The sequence below is a fragment of the Pteropus vampyrus genome, unplaced genomic scaffold (genome assembly GCF_000151845.1).
Source record: "Pteropus vampyrus isolate Shadow unplaced genomic scaffold, Pvam_2.0 Scaffold27, whole genome shotgun sequence".
In the NCBI taxonomy this organism is placed as follows: Eukaryota; Metazoa; Chordata; class Mammalia; order Chiroptera; family Pteropodidae; genus Pteropus; species Pteropus vampyrus.
In genome coordinates this window covers 1,806,765-1,829,060 of record NW_011888808.1, presented here as the reverse complement: position 1 = coordinate 1,829,060, position 22,296 = coordinate 1,806,765, and the positions used below count along the sequence as shown (strand labels likewise).

The 22,296-nt window shown below is 30.5% G+C and overlaps 1 protein-coding gene across 3 annotated transcripts in view; it reads left to right on the top strand.

Annotated features, from left to right (window-relative positions):
* The window catches only part of CDH18 (cadherin 18), a 272,418-nt gene that overhangs the window by 217,274 nt on the left and 32,848 nt on the right, over nt 1-22,296 (top strand). For all 3 annotated transcript variants that reach the window (XM_011356437.1, XM_023528488.1, XM_023528487.1), the window contains 2 exons: nt 881-1,017; nt 17,849-17,970. In XM_011356437.1, coding sequence (XP_011354739.1) covers nt 881-1,017; nt 17,849-17,970 — 259 coding nt within the window. The remainder of the gene's footprint in view (nt 1-880; nt 1,018-17,848; nt 17,971-22,296) is intronic.

Below are 22,296 nucleotides of genomic sequence, written 5' to 3'. Positions count from 1 at the left end.
CATCTGCTCACTTAGTAGGTAGCTCTACTCTAGATTGGGGACCTGAACTGGGACAGCTCTGCTCATGTGTCTTTCGTCTTCTTTCTGGGACCAGTGGACTAGCTCTGGCATGACTTCTTGTTGCAGTGGTAGAGCATAAGAGGAAACATGCAAAGCCTCATGAAACCTAGGCCCAAACATAGCATAGAACACCACTGTTTTTACTTCATTGTATTGCCAAAGTAAGCTGGAGGCCAAAGCTGATATGAGAGGGCCCTGCCCCATACACCACTTGCATTGGAGAGGGAAGAGGATTTGTGGCCGGCGAAGCAACCTACCTCCCATTTATTTCATTTCTCATTCTTTGACTATGGAAGGGTCCTAGATGATGGAACTACAATGGTAATTAATTGAAATGTTTTGTTTTTCATTTTATATTTATCTTAAAACCTCAGCTATAATGAAACTCTAAGGTAAATTATTCTCAAACATCTCTTGCTATCCTAAAATGTTTGTACATATAACAATGAGCAATTGCATTATATGTTTATTTTTTTCTTCCAATGTACTACAGACTTCCCAGAGGTGATTTTTAAAAATTATTTCTTCCTTATTAATTACTGTTTCTACTGTCTACTATTTTATTCATGAAATTTGGTAAAGTTTTTTTTTCCTTTTTTGAATTAGTAATTGAACTAAGCATAGCATTAAAGACTGACAGATAAATTTAATGGATGTCAGTTCTGTGCAAATATAAATTTGTCTGACAAATCTTAAGAGCCAAACATAGAAATTAAATATATACATTTAAATATGTAAATAAGATACCTCCCTTGATTCAGTTTTATTGCCTTTATTATAAGATCATGTGCAAAGAAGATTTATCTATTTTCTTCTCTAGATACTTCATCGACTACAATGGTGAAGGTGACAGATTTTTCAATATTGATGCTCATACTGGAACTATTAAGACAACACAGGTTCTTGATAGAGAAGAAACTCCGTGGTACAATATCACAGTTGCTGCTTCAGAAAAGGGTAAACTACTTATGTATTATAGAAAAAGATGTCACTGGTACATGAAGATTTATATTGAAATTTTCTCATGAGTAAGGCTCTCACCATTTTTATTTTTGATGCTAAGATCTAGCAGAGTGCACAGGGTGTATTAGATACAATTTTACTTGGTGTCAGATGCAGCGAATAAATTACATACCTCTTTACTTTAATGCTGGCATAGTGGTGGAGAATTGATGCTATGGAACACTTAGTTTTAACATGAATTTTGGGGGACTTAAACATTCAGTCTATAACATTAGATTTGCCTATTATTGGTATGCCACATAAAAGAATCATTTAATGTGTGGTCTTTTGTGACTGGCGCATTTCACTTAGCATAATGTTTTCAAAGTTCATCCACATCGTAGTATGTGTCATTACTTCGTTCTTTCTTATTGATAAAAAGAAATCCCATTGTATTGCTAAACCACATTTTATTTATTTATTTATCACTTAATAGACACTTGGGTTGTTTCCATTTTTTGCCTAATATGAATAACGTTGCTGTGACTGTTAATGTGAACATTTTTGCATAGAAATGTCTTAATTCTCTTGGGTATATATCTAGGAGTGAGATATGGAAACTATATTTAACCATTTGATGAAATCAATTTCCAGGCTGTTTTCCAGAATGGACACATTTTACATTCCCAATGGGAATGTATGAGAGTTCAATTTCTCTATGTTGTTACTAACATTTATTACTATATATCTTTTTGATTATAGTCATTCTAGTCAGTGTGGGATGATGGCTCATTGTGGTTTACGCACTTTTATAATGTCCTTTTAAACAAATCAATAATTATACTACTTTAGTCTTTTCTAGTCTACCTGATTTTTTCATGTTTTTGCATCTGCAATATTAGCTCAAGTGGCTTTCATTTAGATAATTTCTTCTACATAATATTCTCTTTGAAAATAAGCATTCACTAATTACTTTTAAATGGGTTTTATAAAGGATACATGAGTGGGTTCATTTGTGATCATTCTGGTTAATTTTTATTTTCAGAATAATCAGAATAGGTGTAGAATTGCATGTTCTTTGTCACCTGAGAACAGTTTAATGACTGTCAAATGGTAAGGGCTCATTGACAATTAGTTGAAAAAAGTAAAGGAATGGATGGATTAATATATCCAAGATAAATTGATGAGGACATTAAAAAGAGCCAGAAAAGATTGTGTCATTCTTTTGGAACAGGCTCCAAGTATAGAATATAGAAGGGAAGAATCCCTGAGGAGAATGATATTTGTCAGAAACTATAGAAACTCATTTTAAAATATCTTCAAGTTCAACTCTAGAGGTGTTTTGATCAGAAACTATACTTTAGATTGTTCTAAATCTCTCCTCAGTCCACATAATATTGGTACTGAGTAGAAACTAATTTATGATTATGAGTTCATGTATAGCATGAAAATTATATTATGTGTAATCATTACTGAAGGAAATGCCCAGTTTTATTAAAGGAATGCCTTAAATATATACTTACCAAGATTTTTTTTTACTATTTGTTAGCACTTCATCTAAAAAATCAGTTAATACATATCTACTAAGTAAAAGAGTACAGTAAATTATAATATTCTGAATTTTATAGATAGTAATAAAAAAACTTTAGAGACACCTCAATGAGCAATACTAAAATGTAATTTAATTCTAATCATAAACAGGTATATTGGAAGAATGAGCTCTAGTTAAGATTTTATGGCCATATTTTGAGACTGTGTTTAGAAAAGTGTACATTCATGCACCAATTACTTGACCTAAGTGCCCATTAAATATTGTTGGGGGTTCTTCCATGTACATTTGTTTGTTAAGTGTTAACCTCAACATCAATCACGTTATCTGTCTTTTCTAGTATAGTCTCTTTTGGAAATGTAGTTGATAATTTTTTTCAGACCAGATTTTTTTAAAAAAGCTTTCTATATTAGAGCAGCTTTAGGTTCTCAGCACAATTGAGAGGAAGGTACAGAGATTTCCCATATACCCTCTGTACCTACACGTGCTTAGCGTCCTCCACTAACAACACCCCCCCATCAGTAAAATACATGGACACATCATAATCACCCAAAGTCTATAGTTTAACTTAGTGTTAACTTAGTATTCATTGGGTTTGGATAAATATATAAAGACATATATTCATCATCATAGCACCATGCAGAGTATTTTCACTGTGCTGAAAATCCCCTATGTTCTGCCTATTTACCTCTCTCTACCCTAACCCCTGGAAGCCAATGACCTTTTTATTGGTTCCATAGTTTTGCCTTTTCCAGAAGATCACATAGTTGGAAACACACAGTATGTAGCCCTTTCTGATTGGCTTCTTTCACTTAGTAACATGCATTTAAGTTTCCCCATGTTTTTTATGGCTTGAGAGCTCAGTTCCCCTGTCTTTTCATGGCTTGAGAATGCAATTATTTTTAGCACTCAATATTATCTCCTTGTCTGAATGTGTCACAGTTTATTTATTTATTTACTTCCTGAAGGACATCTTAGTAGCTTCTGAGTTTTGACAGTGATGAATAAAGCTGCAATAAACATCCATGTAATGGATTTTGTGTGGAAAGAAGTTTTTAGTCTTTTGTGCCCAGGGGTACAATTGCTGGATCATATGGGAAGAATTTGTTTAGTTTTGTAAAAACTTGACAGTCTTGCAAAGTGGTGGTGCCATCTTTTATTCCCACCAGCGATGAATGAGAGTTCATGCTACTCCATACGCACGTCAGCATTTGGTGTTGTCAGTGTTGCTGATGACAGGGGGGCTTTAATAAGGACCATTGTGATAGATATATAGTGGTATTTTGTTGTTTTAACTTGTATTTCCCTGATGGTATATATGTGGAACATCTTTTCATATGCTTATTTGTCATTTGCATGTTTTCTTTGCCCATTCACATTACAAAGAATAGTCTGCTCTATTCAATTTATCAGTAATATTAATCTTATTCAAAACACCCTCACAGAAATGCATAGAATAATGTTTGACCAAATATCTTAGCACCCCAAAACTAGAAACAGGTTGTGACCCAGTCTTCTAGGTTTTATCAAGCCCTCTAGGTGATTCTCATGCACATCAAAGTTTAAGAACCACAAATTGCGTGACTCTAACGTAAATTAAATTTAAAAACATTGTTTCTAATCACAGTGTGATTTATGTCATAGCAGTACTTAGTATCAATTTTATGGGCATGTACAAGCACACATGCACATGGACGTGAGCACCTGCGCACGCACACACACACACTCACTTGCAAAATGTCCCAAGTGCCTAAGAAATGAACTCCACAAAGGACTTTAATGGTTTGTTTGTTTTTTTTTTTTTGTAAGACTTGGCCCTTTCTGTTCTCAGCTTAATCTTCTGAAAAACATATATCACCTTTTAGTCACAGATCCTCAAACAGGCCATGTTGCTTCAATAATTTTGTAATCCTTTCAATGCTCATTTTGTTCCACTTTACGAACAGCTATTTCCTTTTAAGTACTATTTCAAATCTCACAACATCTGTGAAATCTTTCTCAAATTTTCATTCGAATTTTACAGCTCCTTCTCGTCTGTCCTGTAACTTCATGTATACCTGACATATATCATTTATCACTTATTAGTCTTAAAAATAATACCTCTTACATTTTATTACGATGTTATTTAGCTTCATTAGATTGTGAAAATATTAGGTCTGGGAATCAGATCTATTTTATCTTTGGTTATCATAGTATTTCTAAATACTTAGTAATTTTCCTAACACATGGAACTTGGTTAATAAAACTTCGTTAAATACATGAATATGCTTTGCCTCTTATTTCTCCAAACACCTAATTGCCCAACAAATTTATCACTCACTCCACAATTCTGTGGTCACCACACTATATATTTCCCATTTTTCCTAAAATATCCTATTTCTTCCTGTTGTGTGCACTAAACTTGAGAATGCAGTCCACCTAATCAATACAGTGCAATGAGATTATATCATGGCTTGCATGCCAGTTATAGTTTCAAGGGAGCCAAAATCAGGAGAAGCTATTTTACTTATTCATCTTACGAGTCTAAAAGATTCTACTGTCACCAGAGCTCATATATTAAACAACTGCATGTCATTATTTCGATATGAATATTTGCCTTAGCTCTCTGTTTCATTTTTTTCTCCATACAGATTATATACAACTCAGTCCAAACAGTGATGTTTACATGTTCTTTATTTATTAAATCTTTTTTTCTCAACCCTTATACAGACATATTCAAAAATTAGGATCCACAAATTTCAAATCTGGTCCAACTATTAACTTCAGCTGATGGAAAATAAATTTAGATTTTATGAACTCATTCGTTGTTGCCTTTTAACTCGAAATTAATTTTTGTTAGCAGCTGTGTCTAATGATACAAAATCCTATTACTGTAGAGTGGGTGGTTTTAAATTCCTTCAGCTTCAATACAGTATTTTGTTTTGCTGTAGTTGATGGCTTATTTTGATATATGAAATTGGTCTTCCACAGATGTGTTTATATTAGCAGGCAAAAGCATCCTAATTGGCCCTTTTTCCATGAGAAACATAAGAAATAGCATACAAATAAATTGGTATTGCTTTAACCAATGAACAAAAGTATTAAAATACTTTTCTGGCATATCCCTTTATACATGTATGAATCAGTGCATTAGTTACCTATTGTCATGTAACAGATTACTAGATAATATTCAAAAATAATTCAAATTGTTCTAAATTTTACAAGAAACTTTTTGGCCCATGTACATGTAACGTTCATAGGTAAATTAGGCTTCGGACTTATTTTGATCAGATCTCTATCTCCATTTCTCTATGATTTTTTTATTTTCTGCATTTTTTAAATTTCATCTTTTGCTTTAGTGTTGCTAGTAACAAGCAACAGTTCTAGGTTAACTTGTAATATATTAACAGGATGAATGCCACCTTAAATTTGGAACATGTTCTTTCACATCCAGAGTGAAATAAATTGTCATTTTGAAAAATTATTAAAAACATTGCTCCAATTAAGTCACTTTTTGACTAATCTCCATTTACTTTCTTTAAAATTTATATTTAATACAAGAAATACACCCATAATTGGATTAATTATTATGGCAAGAGGTATAGGTTCTCCACATTGACTTGGGACAATCAAGGCCCATATTTTTATTTTCATTTGCAATCAATTCCATTTAAACCTCTTGAGTTCTACACATGGGAGGAGTTTGGTGAGGCAATTGCAATATCTACTACATTCTATTATTCTGTTGTTGATTACATAACATGTCGAAACATTTGAGGGCTTACGAATTGCATTATGTCTACCTCTATCAAATTCTAGAAGAATTAAAACAAATGTATTCATTCAAAAGAAAAAAAAACTTGAATAATTAAAGAAGTTATATATATATGACTACTAGATATTTATTTTATAATTTTCCTTCTCAATTATTCGATATCCCTTCCAATATCCTTACATGCATCAGATAATCTTGCTTCTCTAATGACTTATAAATTAAGAGCAATCAGAAAAGGATTTCCATGGATTCCTGCCATCATATCTACCAACCTAAATAGTACTATGGACATTAGTCCCCATAAATCTAGCTTCCTTCAAGTTGTGAATAAATTTTCCAACCATGTTTATAACCACCTCCCTATGTACGCTCTGCATCCTGTCTTTCCTTGTTCCCTCTGAAACATTGCATTGTCAATTATTTTTCTTCTTTCCTATATCTTTATTTTCCCCTGTGCAATATAGCATTTCCTGTCCTCATAAATAGGCTTTATTTCCTATTCGAAAATAAAATTAACTCAAGCAAACAAAAACTGAAAACTTACCTTGATCTAGTGTTTCCCTCCTGATACAACTCTATTATTTTATTTCCTTTTTCTAAAAACACCTCAAAAGTGTTACCTATACAGTCATGCACAGCTTAATGATGAGGATATATTTTAAGAAATGTGTCGATAGGCGATTTTGTTGTTATGTGAGCATCATAGAGTGCACTTACACAAACTTGGATGGTATAGCTCATTACACACCTAGGCTATATGGTATAACCTGTTTCTCTGTAGGGGAGGAAAAATAATTTTTCCTTAACCCTTCTGGGTTCTGGGCTGAGACATTCCTGTAATGAAAGATTAATAAGAGAAAAACAAACAGAAATTTAATAACATATACACCTCCTATATACATGAGAGAGACCTAAGAAAACTGATTAACTCACCAAAATGGCTATAGCCACCACCTAAAATACCATTTTCAGCTGAAAGACAAAAAAACATGATGGGGATGAGGGGAGTCAGCTGTGAGAGGTTACCAGATAAAGCACAGTAAAGGAGGGTAAGGTTGTCATGGAGGTTTCGGTAACTGTCTTCTGCACTGGTAAGGGTTTCTAGAAATAAGGTTATCACCTTCTCCCTTTCTCGGTACTGCAAGGGAGACACCCTTACAGAGGTTTCCCTTACAAATGTAATGTCTTTCACAAAGGATTAACATCTGCTTGGTTTTTAAAGCTTCTGCTTTATCTGTTGTTTCTTAAAATTAACCAGTTTAAAATAATCCTTATGTCAAATAGACATATTTTGGAGTGACAAATTCTGTTCCCCTAAAGCTCTTAGGCTATGAACCTGTACAGCATGTTACTGTACCAAATACTGTAGGCAATTATAACACAATGGTGTTTGTGTAATGCATTGTGCTAAGATGTTAGGAGAGCTAAGATGTTACTAGACAATAGAAAATTTCAGCTCCATAATAATCTTATAGCACGACTATTGTATATGTGGTTCCTCATTTCCTGAATCGTCATCATGTGACACATCACTATATTAACAGTCTGCACTCCTTATTCTCATGCTCTTTAAAATCCACACTAAAGAAACTCTTGTCTTCATCACTTCACCAAAATTACTTTTGTCCTTCATATTGCACAATCTAACACATACTTTTCATTCCACCATTTGCTCAACAAAGCAACAACATTTGGCACAATCGACAATTCCTTCAAGAAACAGATTCTTTCTTTGGCTTAAAAACACAGCATTTTCTAGATTCTTTTTATCCCCCACTGGTTCTCCCATCTCATGTACTTCTTAATTTCTCTCCATTTCTCTGATCATGGAATTGTATGATATCCCGGTTTTCAGACCTCATACCTGTCTGGAGTAATTGTCCAAGTACTTTCATTAAGTCAAATATATTTCTATAACATCGACATAGAGATAACTCTCAAATTTTAATCTGCAGATGCCTGCTTATTCAATCCTATTGCATGCATATTAGGCACCTTAATATCTTCTCTTAGAGATCTCAAACTCAAAATGTTCCAAGTAAATCTTTTCCTCAAAATTCAATATCTCTATAAATCTGCTTTTCCAGAAATCTTATCCATCACAGTAATGGTGGCTATAGTCTTCCAATTGCTCATGTCATATTTGACTCCTCTCGTTCTCTCAAGCTCCACATCTAATTTATCAGAAACTTATATAAACTATACCTTAAAAAATATCCATAAGGCAACCACTTCATACCATTTCCATTACTCCAACCACTGTCTGAACAGCCATCACCTCCATCTGGAGTATTACATAAAATAGCTTCCCAAATAGTTTTTTGTATTTAACCCTTTAATCTATTATCTAGAGAATCACCAGAATGTTTTCTTTAAATCGTAACCAACACCATGCAGTTCTCTTTTAAGTAAGATAAAATACTCCCAAATAAATCAAGGTTATAAAACATGACACCTATAATGTGTGAACACACTCACATATGTAGCCTGCCAAACAAAGGGTAAAAGTAAGGAATATCTTCTGCTTTTGCTTTAGTTCTTATATATGAATCTAAACACATTAAGAGATTTTTTTTAATAAATGTTGACTGTTCTGGCATTTTAGCTTTTATATCTAATTATTATGATATTATCTGTAAAGTCCTTATATTACCTTAGTAGTCAGTGATATATGATATGTAAGAATAAGAAGTAAGACAGGCTCTATTTAAATTCTGCTTTTGTTTATAATTTGGTCAAGTTATTTAACAAAACTATCACATATATTCTTATCTGTAACAAAGGATTTCAGTGAGGATTAAATGAAGTATCTGGTACATGGTGATGAAATAAATGTCAGCTCCTATCATTATCATAAATATGGCTAAAATATATGCTAAATTAATAGGAGTCATTACTTGGTATATCTTCAGGGAGCTTAGAGAAAATTACATTTTCGAAACCATTAGAAAGTAGCATACAGATGAAAAAACTGGACATAAATTTTATATATAATTATAAAACCTTCTAGCACCTAAATAAAAGTCATCTAGAAAAAAATTACAATTGAGTCGTTGTTAAAATACATTAATTAAACTCACTCTCTTATTTATAACATATTTCATGTAGAATTTAGTTGAGGCTCACAATTGACTATATGACAATAAATAATAATATCCTCTCAAGAATGCATTAACATTTTATTCTCCTTGAGTGATATTTTATTCTCCTTGAGTGATATTTTAATGGATAACTTCTGAAATGTACAGATCTTTTTTACATTGCAGTGGGTTTTACAATTCTATACTCCCTGTGTAACCACATTCCTATCAAGTTCTAGGACATTTCTACAGCCTCAGATAGATTCTCCTTTACTGTCAATCCCTTTACTCTTCACCCCTCATAGGTAACAATATTGTGACTTATTTCATCATAACTTTTTGAACTTCTAAAATTTCATATAAATGGAATCACAAAATATATATAAATTGAGGCATACAATATATGTACACTTTGAGATGCTTTTGAATAATATAAAATGTTTAGATTCATCTGTATTCTCAGTAACAGTAGTTTATTTTATATTATTTATAAATAATATTCCATTATGAATATATCATAATTTATCCATTTCCCTGTTGATGGGCATTTGATTTGTTTCCTGTTTAACGGCTGTTATTTGTAAAGCTGCTATAAATATTTATACACAAGCATTTGTGTGGATACGTGTTTTCTTTTTTCTGAATAAATACTTACCAGTTGCCTGTTTCTATCACAAGATAGGTGTGTGTTTAACTATGAGAAACAGTCATACTGATTTTCCAATGTAGTTGTAAAATTTTATCAAACTGTGAGAATTCTGGTTGCTGTAATTTCATCAGCTAAAGCTGATAATCTTTCTAATTTTAGCCATTCATTTGGGAGTATAGTAGAATTACATTGTGATTTTAATTTACATAACTTTAATGACAAAAGATGCTAAACACCTTTTCAATATCTATATTGGTTATGTGTATATATTCCTCTATGATCTCATTTGCTCACTTTGTTTAATTTCTTATAATTAATATTGTAAATTTTTACAAATTTGGACATAAATTCTTTGAAATATACCTCTACATCTATATCTATCTATATCTATATAGATATTCCAGTTCTGAGGTTTGCTGTTTTGTTTACTTACTGTATTTTTTGAAGGACATTTTTAATTATCATAAGTTAAAACTATCAATTTTTAATTTATAATGAGTGATGCCTGTCTTGTCTATAAAATCTTTACCTACCCAGATTGTGAATATTTTCTTCTAATTGCTTTGTGTTTTTAGATTCTAAGTTTAGGTTTAACCCCAATCTAGAGTTATTGTCTGTGTTTCAGTAGATAGGGATGGGAGTGGGTTATTTTCCCATATAGATATGCATTTGCTGTAAAGCTTTCTTTTTCCTGTTCAAATTGTTCTGGCAAATTTGTCAAAAATCAATTGATCATGTATACTATTTGTTTAATTGACTATTTGTTTATACTATGCCAGTGGCACATTATCTTGATTAATGTAAATTTATAGAAAATTTTGAAATCAGGTAGCAAAAGATATACAGCCATGATGATCTTTTTCACAATTGACTTAGAATTCTTGATTTGTTTGCATTTTCTTATAAAGTTTAGAAACAACTTGCCAATTTCTATTTTTAGAAAAGCTACTGAGATTTAAATTGGCATTGGATTGAAATCTATATATTATTTTGGGGAGAATTGACGTTTCAACAAGGTCAATCTTCCAATTCATGAGTATGGTATATACTCTCCTTTTATTTAATTATTCCTTGATTTCTCTCAACAGTATATTGTAGTTTTTATGTAGAAATGTTATACATATTTTGTAAAATTTATCTCTAAATATTTTGTGAATTTTTGTCCATTATACATGATTCGTGATTTTTTTAAATTATATACAAATATTTGTTAAATAAAGCTTTATTTTCATAATATTTTAATTTTATTTTGAAAATCGAATGTCATTATTTATAAAACTTTTAATTTGTAAACTGAGTGATACTATGTCCTGGCTACAAATTAATAATTTTAGACTACATTACTGTTTTGTTTAAGAGTTAAGTTTATAAAGGAATAATTAACATAATAAAATCACCATTTGTTAAGTGAAAATATTTATGGGTTTTGTAAATGCATCTGATCGCGATACCATCACCATTATCATGATAGAGCATAATTTTATCAACTCAGAATGTCGTGTTTAAAATAATTTTTTTCTCCCACTTCTAAATCCTAGAAACTATTGGTCTGATTTGTGAGCCTACAATTTTGCCTTTTCTAGATATAACAAAATAAAAGGTAGATATGTAGATTCTTTTGACTGGTAATTTTTGAGTAGCATATGCTTTTAATATTTTCCCATACCATAATTTCAACAGGTAATAACTATTTATCATTCTCTTGTATGTATGTATATCACATTTTATTTATAAATCAGTTTGTGGAAATATGGCTTGTTTTCAATTTTTATCTATGCCAAATAAACTTTCCACTAATATTTACAATAATGGCTTATGAGGACATGTTTTTTAATTTAATTGATTTTGAGCAAATAGGTTGTGATGGTAAATAGTAAAGAGTTTATATTATTTATTAATTATTTTACCCATTTTTTGGCCTAAAAATTAAAACACAAGTTTTATACATAAGATTTTGAAGCACATGTAAAATTGGAAAAACTATCTTCATTTCAAAATAAATGTTCTGTGTGGAAAATTTGTTTCATTTGATCATTTATTTGCAAAACTTATCTTTATATATTTATTTAAGGCAATGGTGGAAACATATTTGTTAATAAACAAAATATAAGCCAATTGTTTAAAACGTTCTAACAACAGTCCATAACAGTTCACATGGATGTGGACTGTTTTGGTTTGTAAATATTTGCCTGTGTAATCTTTTTTATAGAAATCAGAGAAACACAAACCAAAAACATAATTTATAAACACATTCTTATAAGTATGAGCATTTATGAAACTTAGACTATAAATATGATTATATTAATCACAATTAAATTCATAATCACTGCAATTTACTACTGTTGCAGTATAGAAGGTTTCCTTTTAAGTAAATTTTCACAAAGTAAAAGAATGAAATCACATTCTACATTTTGTAGACAGTAAAATTCACATAAATCTATGTGAACATTAAAATATGAATATTTAGATTACGAACATATAGAATTCCATAGCAAACTTGTATATATACTAATAAACATGATTTAGAATTTTAGGAGGTTACATAATAATGTAATAAGGGCTTTGGGGTAAAATTAAATTAAAACTTAAGTCACAAAAAACAAATTGAAAAAATATTAATATATAGTTTGTTTTCTCCATGTATATTGATGGTGGGAAATCTAGAGGGTGGTGTATTTCATTGCTCTGCGTTCTCTAGAGCACATCATACCGGCATGCTCATAACAGACTTTTCAGAAGAACTCACCGGATAAAACAGACCGTTCCTCAAGTTACAGAGAACGCTCTAAATCAAGCTTGCGTACGCACTAGAATACCACTTCTGCTGCATCACTTTCTCCAGAGGCACTCTGCTGATGTGAGTTCCTGTTACATTGCTATTACATAAAACATGGTTGGTTTTTATACAGTAGAGTTTGTTCGGGAAATTACACATATAAGATTATCAGTGTGACATAGATTTTGTTTGGTTTCTGTCTTGTTTTTATTTTCAGAACAGATTAAAATGTGCATACTTGCTCTCTCCAAGGCTCAGTTTGGTAAACCTACATAACTTCCTTAATTGTTTCACACAGATACAGTTTGGCAAGTCAAATAAGTCTTATTCTGTCTTACAGATTAAATAATTAAGGCAGAGAGATAACAAATAACTTTCCAAAGTTTATGTTCCAAAAGAGTTCAGGAAAGGGGCTTATACTAAATTTTGTCTGATCCATTGTATTTTTTTTACTCTACCGTTTAAAGGACTGAAAAACTGATTTCCTAAAAATAAAAATAAAAATAAAGATAATAATAGCAATAACAGCAATGTTGCATTAAGAACTTCAAGGACATTGTCCAGATTTTGCCACAGCAAAATGCTTCTAACACATGTGAATACGTTCACATTTTATAGGTAAAGTGATTGACATTCAAAAAGTAAAATACCAACCCTAGGACTGTGTGAAATGATAAATAGAAAGCCAAAGGAATGCGCCAATTCTCTAATATAGATTTCGCTAAGTTTATTATTGAGCAGAAAATATTAGAATGCATGCACGTAGGCCACAAGTGGCTACAAAGCTATGGTGGGTTTTCAGCTCTACTTATCTGGAATTAAAGCTACAATTTTTATACATCATTCTACTTTTAGTACACAGACAACAATTAATTCAGTTTGTATCAGTAATTATTAAACTTTATCTGGCATTCTGGTTTTCGTAACTCTTCATCAGCACCTCCTGTGAGTGCCCCAATAGGGCATGTCATACAGATCATTACTCATGTCCACCATAAGGTTAGATTCAGTTCAGCCTCCCCAAGGAACACATAATGGTGGTAAGTCTACAGACAAATCGATGTTTGTCTGATCCCAAATGCTGTGCTTTTAATCATGAAGTGATGAAATAGTAATTGTATGTTGGAGATTTAAATAACATTAGATCCACATGGAAAGAGTGCATTTCCATCTAGAAGGGTTTATAGTTTCCTGTATCCAAGTATGAACTGGGTGCCAAGCCATTCCAAGGCCAGAAGACAGCGTGAGCAAGACAGAGGTGCGACAGTGAGGTGGCGATGGTCGAAAACGGGTACTTAGTTGTTCTTTTTTTCTAATCGTTCCTGAGGGTATGGTTTTTTCAGAATCCCCTACAAAGCTTTTTTTTCCTGATACTCTAAGGTTGCTTTTAAACCTGCCTGCTCAGAAAAGGAGTGGAGAACAATTTACTCAGCAACAATGAAAACTGCTGATACCAATGATTAGAGGTAATAAAATTATTCTTGCCTCGGATTTCTAGAACAGATTGTTTTTGACTGCTCTTAAAAAAATGAGCAAGTACCTGGTTGAAATATAAAATACAGTAAAAATTATGTATAAAACTTGCAATAGAAGAGATATAGTTATATAGTGGTGATAGGAAGTTAATCATAACCCGGACTTTGCCAAGATGAGTAATTTAAACTGGGTCCATATCACTTTTGTAATTTACAGAATGAGAATTCAGAATAAGTATTCTCTTTTAGTTTTAATATATCATTAAAAAATCAATTGTCAATAGTAATTGTCAATATTAGCTTGTAGAAAAGCTGTAGTAGTGCCTTATATTTTCAATAATGAGAATCACAATAAATAAGCAAATACTTAAATCACCATTTAACTAATTTTAAATCAATACATATGGTTATCTTTATAATAAAAAATTGTTTAATATAATAATATATAGGCATCACATTAGCTTTCATTCTGCATAGGCAAAAATACTAATTAATGATAATATTATAAATGATGTATTAACAGAACATATTACTTTCAAGATGTTTTTATAACTTTTTCTGTATGTTAAAATATTATTCAATACTTTTGTAATTTTTTAATTCAATATTTTTATAACTTTTTTCTGTATATTTAATCTATTTGTATAACTTTTTTCCCTGTAAATTTAATGTAGCATTATTCAGCATTCACTATAAAGAAGATATTGTAAAGCATATTAAACAAATTTGAAAAAATCAATATACTTAAGAAGCAGTGTTATTGAGAGCATCCTCAATAGTATATTATTTATTTCATAATAAATTATTTAGTTTTGCATGTTTGTTTTTCAGCTTTACAAAATTTAGTATACTGAAATACAGTCTTCTGAGCTATTTCTGAAAAAATATTTTTATCAACATTTTATTTCTAAGATTGTCGACATTATGACTATGTTGAAATTCACTTATTTTCTCAATGGTATAAATACATCACTGTTATTGTATTTATTCAGCTGTTGGACATTTTCATTTTTCTATTGGTGTTTCTATTAGTTGTGCTGGTACCATATGTGTTCAAGAGTTTACCCAAAGGTATAAGCCAGGGAAATTTCTAGATTTTGAACATGAGAATACATAACTGTGCAAGGAAAAAAGGAAAGATATGTGGGTTACTTCAAATTTTATGCATTCCCATTGGTTTATATTCAAATAAGCATTTGAAGAAATCTTGTCAAACTTAACGTTGTATCAATATGATTGGTGTTAAATGGTAACTTATTTTGATTAAGTTGCGTTTCTTTAAATATTAATGATATTGATAACTTTTTCATGTGTTTATTTGCCATTTATATTATCTATTCTGTTAAATGTTTGTTATTAATTTTACCCATTTTTCTATTGTGCTTTTTTCTTTTTGATTTAGTACATTGTATTATATATTATAGATACAGATGCTTTGTCAGGAAACACATTCACTCATTTGAGACTTTTTTTTTCTCTTCGTGTCATAGTTGGAGGAACTGAAAAAAATGTCACATTTGAATGTAATCAAATTAATCAATTTCCTTTGCTACTAGTACAGTTTGTACTTTGAAATCTTTCATGTACTTAATATAGTGTATATTAATATTTTTCCAAAGTATGTGTAGTTTTCCCTTATCCATTTAAGTCTTTAATTATTTCAAATGAATTTTTGTGTGAAGTGTAATCTATGGCCCATTTTGCAAAGATGATGACGTAGATAACAAGTTTTACTACATGCATTTCTTGATCAATTAGTACTTTCTTCATTGATTCTCAATAGCACCATTATCATATATTAAATTTCTATATTTAGTGTATCTCTGATTGCTTCTTTTTTTGTTTCTGTCTATCCCATTGATACTGTGACATTGTCTTAGATCCTAATACCATATAATAATAATAAGACTTGATAAATGGTAAAGCCAATATTCCTTTTTTTGTGCTTCTTCATACTAGTTTGGATAATCTTTATACTTATAAATCTTAGAATCCTCTTTCAATTTTTATAAATAATTCTCATTGGATTTCTATTAGATTGTATTGAATATGCACATTAGTTTGGAGAGGCTAGTTTTATTTATGATATTTTGTCTTCCAACCACTTGGATGATAGAGCTCAAGTTTCTTAGATCTTCTTTAATGTAATTCAGTTAAGTATTCTCATATAGATCTCTCATTTACTTTTAGATTTGTTTCTAGATTTCCTTCCTTCATTTTTTTCTTCCTTCTTTCCCTTTTTGTCTTTTTTCCTTCATTTAATATTAAACTAAATAAGCATTTCTGGAACTAAATTGATGAAGATAGATTATTATACACATCAGTGGAGTGAGTTTGCTGTTATTTTTTTTTAAGCTATTGATACCTAATATCTTTGATGAGTGGGAGTGTCTGGTACTGATATAAAAGTTTTACAGAGCACAGAAAACAGTTGAAGAGTATTTTCTTATTCCTCTGTTTTCTGTGGAAAAGGTGTAAAAGAATGAAATTACCTGTTTCTTTAAGTAAAATAATATAAACCTGATTTTTCCTCTTTGAAAATATTATTTTTACCTAAAATTTATTTTAATTATAGCACTACTCAGTTTTCTCATTTCTTTTTGAGCCACTTATGGCTCTTTTTAATGCATTCATTTCCTTATTGTTTTCAATATCTTCTGTATATGTATTTATATGACTTTTTCCTAACATAGTATTTGCCATCTCATGTTCTGCTTTGATAAATCAATAAATTTGTGTAGATCTTATCTTTTTTACTAGTCACATTCTAATATATCAGTCTATTGTTTTAATTTTGGATTTTTTTAAGATAATGGCAGAAAAATCAGCAATAAAAAAAGAAATCTAAATTTCCCATTATGAATTCTGAATGTATAGCTTTGACATACAAAATAAACCAACACTTACCTTTTTTTATATCTCAGAATTAATAAACTTACTGAAAAATGGGAAGATTGCGTTTAAGATATTTTAAAGAAATAACTAATATTTTTATATCTACCAGATTTATGTGTGAATTCTATGCTAAATTCTATTTTAAATTATTCTTTATTTTCCCCCAGTGTGACATGACATCACACACACCAAATATATTCTCCCATAAGAAGAAAATGATCCTTATGTGAAGAATTTTACTTTTTATTTTCTCCAAGTTTATTTACATTTGAAACCTTGAACTTTTTAAAGATGATGTGATTTATTTTTTAACAGCTCTTCTGCTTGTCTTAGATTAATGATGACACCAATTGTTTATCCCTTAGACTCTGACAGCATACAATGAATTCTGACAACTTTCTCCCACTAGAGTTCTTGAATAATATGTAATTTCCTTGATATGATGAAAATATCACTTTAGCATTCATGCCATGTCTTGGTGTTCATTTTTCATTTTTCTGTAAGTTAATGAGTTTAGCAAAGAGTGTCTTCATAAAGTTGTCTTTTGCCAAAAGTCCTGCTACAGCATATGGAGCTAGTGACAAGCTACAGTATTAAGGAGATTTGTTTTAAACTAAGCCTCTAAAGTGTGTGTGGAAATACTAAACACATCCCTGTGTGTTTTGCAGACAATCCTGGTTTGCTGAGCCATGTCACAGTGGGGATTAGAGTTCTGGATGTCAATGACAATCCGCCAGAACTTGCCAGGGAATATGATATTGTTGTCTGTGAAAATTCTAAGCCTGGCCAGGTAAGTTAATTGTTCTCTTCCTCTCATTTGAATTAAAACAAACAAGAAACAACAACAACAGCAACAACAACAAACTAAGCAGCTCTATTTCTATTATTCTTAGGTATAATTCTTGAAATCCCTCAGTGTTATTTTTGTGCTCAGTAAAATAATTTTATAAAGCTTTAACTCCCAAATATTTTTGAAAATCATAGAAAATAAATTTTTTTCAGATCCCAAGTGTAATTCAAAATCTAACTCATTCATGCATGTATTCATCATACCAATAAAATCATATTGGATGTTTTGTGTGTAGCCCTGTAATAAATTAGGAAGAAACAGTGAACTTTCCTGTCATAATGAAGCTTTGTGACTAGACTAGGGAGAAGAGACTGGTTCATCTATTTTGTAGGGCCCGAGAGAGTGACATGAGTCACGACTGAGTGATACTTGTACTAAAAGATGATTAAGTTTCAAAAATGTGAAGAGTATGTATGTATTAAGAAAGAAGAGAAAGTAAAAGAAAGAGAAAAGAGCTTGAACATAGGACATGAGTCTGGATGTATCATCATAGCTAGTTAAAGGAGCATGGAAATTCCGAAAGAAGGCCAGTGTGGCTGAGGCACATATAACAAGTGAGAACATGGAAGAAGTGCATTTGCCTTCTCAGCTGTATAACAAATTACACAAATTTAGCAGCTTAAAGCTCTTACTTATGTAAGAGTTTCTTTAGATCAGATATCTGCTCATGGCTTAGCTGGGGCTTTGCAGAGGTCTCCCAAGACTATAACCAAGGTATCGATCGGGGCTATGTCCTTGCCTGGGGCTTGGGGACACCTTCCAAGCTCACACGATTGTTGGCAGCATTCTGTTACTTTCATCTGTAGACCTGAAAGCTTCAGAATCTTCTTCAGCTCTTCAAAATTCCCAGAGTTTGAGACTCCACCCACATTTTCTTGCCATATCAGTTTTCGTAGTATGGACATTTATTTCACCAAACAAGTAAGAAGTGATTCTGTAGTGAGTCAGGTAGGAAACAGATGAGTGATGTGTCAAAATTTTTGCCATATTCTATTGGTCAGCAGCAAGACACAGGATACACTCACTTGAAAAAGAGATTACACCAAGTCAAGCAGTCCATGAGAGTCACCTTAAAGTCTGTCTGTGACAGATGAATCTCAAGATAAAAAAATATTCTAGGTCCAGCTGAGTCAGATAGTCCCTTTTACTGTCTTTGGTAAAACAGAATGAAGATATCATTCAAAATCACTTTAACTCATTTTGAAGCTTGTGATGTAAGTATAATTCAAAGAAATATTGCCTTGCGTATTTGTGTATGAGTAACAATCATTAGTAGCTTGCTAGAATAATAATTGCTTATGTGTTTTAAATACCCCCAGGGGAAATATTTATGTATATATAAATGGAGGACTCATTTTTTAAATACAATTTTCTCATGTTCATTGTCCAAAAGAAAATTAGAAAATATGAATAAGACAAATCTGATGAAAATTATATATTTAAAGTACTTACAGGTTATACGTTTTATTATTTTATCAATATGTTAAGATTATCACTTCGTGTACTTAAGAATTTTCTTACATCACCATTTTAAAAGCAGTATAGAATTTTATGATATAGACCTGGAATAATTTGCTTGCCAAATCCTCTTTCAGTTGTGTTAAAAATGGACACACACATGCCCAATTATTTTCTTTACATACATTATAAATGTACAATTGATAAGAAAAATGTTAAAAATTATATTTAAAAATTTAGATTTTAAAAATACAGCAAGTGCATATGGGATCTCAATTCTTGACAGATTAGACATAGCTGAAGAGAAAATAAGTGAATTAGAAAATAGGTCAGAATAAAATATTCATGTTGAAGCATGGAAAAGCAAAAAGAAAGTATAAATAAAGATATGAAAGGCATATAGAACACACAGGTCTAACATACAAGTTATTCAATTCTCAGAGAGATATTAAAGAAAAGAATTTGGAAGAAGTAATATTGAAGAGATCATGTTTGAAAATTTTTCATACTGATGTTAAAGGTCAAGTCAAATATTTAAGAAATATAGAGGAAAACAACAACAACAAAAAAATAAAGTGACTCACTACAAAGGTAACTTTACCTAGATGCCTTAAAATAAAAATTCAGAAATAAAATCAGATAATTAAAATAGCAAGGGGAAAAAGACAATACTTTTAGGAAAAAAATGAATCTAGTACGAGGTAGAGATTTTTTAGACTTGACACCAAAATTGTGATTTACAAAAGAAAAAAAATAATAATAAATTAAACTTGACCAAAACCAAAAATTTGCTTGAAGAAAGACTGTTAAGAAGATAAGACAAACCAGAAAGTGGGAGAATGTATTTGCAAACCCAAATCACATATCTAATAAAAGTTTAGCATCTAGAATATAAAAAGAATACTTAAAACTCAACAATAAAAAAAAAAATTCAATTTAAAAATGATCAAAAGACATGAGCAGACATACTAATAGATTATAAGTAAGGTGTTAAAATACTGTAACTCCTTAAATTTGAGGGAAGTAGATAGGTTCCTAATTTGTAATAGATTTAATGTGTCAAGAATGCATGCTATAATCTCTAATTCAACTAATAAAAATTGTAAAAGACAATGTAACTAATAAGCTAATGGAAATTGGAATTAAAAATACTTAATTCTAAAAAAGTTGGGGTTTAAAGTCCTATTTCTTTAACATTTTTTACCTTAATTGTGTTATTAAAATGTTTATTCTCTTTAAAATAATTCACACAAAAAATTATTGTGATTTTTCTCCTGATATATTATCATTTACAGTATAAAAACAAAGAGGAATAGAAAACTTTTTATATAGGATCTAACTTCAAAGATTCTAGAATTGTACATTTAAAACTAAAATATAATCATAATAAAATGTGAAATTTATAACCAATATAATAATTCCAAAATTATCTACAAAGTTGTGTGAAGTTTGTAAAGCTTAAAATTAGAATGACAAAATTTCATATCTACTGTTGAGATATAGTTTTTTTCTTTGAACATATATAGGAATAATAAAAGATAAAAAATTAATATGCAAAATTGTATTTTCTAGGTAGAAGTCACAGAAAAAAATTTTAATCAAGAAATAAAAATAAATTAAGTAAAGTGGTGAAATAGAAAGGGAATAAAAGTAAATTTAAAGAAGTACATATTAATATTTATGTTAAAATAAAATCACCTAAATTTTCAAATTAAAAGATTTCTTTTGTCAAAATAAATAAGAAAAAATAGTCCATTAAATGTTGTTTACAAAGAGGCATATAATAAATATAACAAGAAAAAGAATTTGAAAGAAACATTTGGAAAAACATATTGAACAATTACTTGAATAATCACTCTAAATAAAGTCACCTAACTGCAATGAAAATTAAATACTATACCATTTAATATTATACTAATAGATTAAAATATCTGATTAAATGTTACCTCTCTTATGTATAAAGTACATGATCTATCAGTAGCAATCTTTAGTAAACTTTCCTTTTTTTCACTCACTCTGTTTCTTTGATTTATAGGTTATTCAGAAAACTCAAAATACAACATAAAGAATCAAAAATCGATACATAAGCTAATGGCTGTATCAGCCATTTTTAGATTTTTTTAAAGATAATTTGTTTTTTCCAATTTATATAAACAAATAAATTTATTCTTAATTTAAGATAATTTTAAAAGTTCAAGGACAAACCGTGATCTTGTATTAGGAGTAATGTACACTTGCTAAGCCATAGCCAACTTTGTGAGGCAAAATCACTGAAAATCTGGACAAATGCTACTGAGCCCTTGCTCTTGGATCAATTGATGCTTGTCCTGTGGATGTGAACATCAGCTCCCAAATCTAAAACGTTAGTTTCAGTTTTCTGGATTGAACTCTCTTTGTATTGGCCTTATGATCTTGACTTTTTCAGTTGACCTTTTATATTGCCCATTTCTTACTCATATAAACATCCATTCAGGCATTCTCTAGGTCATGACTTCTCAATGTCACATTGCTAGCCTGGGACTTTTTTTACCTTCTGCATTGACCACCTAAGTTCTGTAGTGTTTTTAAGTGTGATTTTTTGTGACATTGACAAGTCTTTCTTCATCTCTAAAATGAATAAAATTATCCAAATTTCAGGGCCCTTTCAAACCATGAATATATGACTAGATAAATTTCAATTTTTTTAAAAAAGTGGGCTACTTTATTCTTATATAAAAAGCCATCCATTTTTTAGAGAGGGTTAAATCAACAAAAAACATTTTTTCTTTTGTGGGTCCCATTAACTATTTACATAGTATTTCTCTTTTC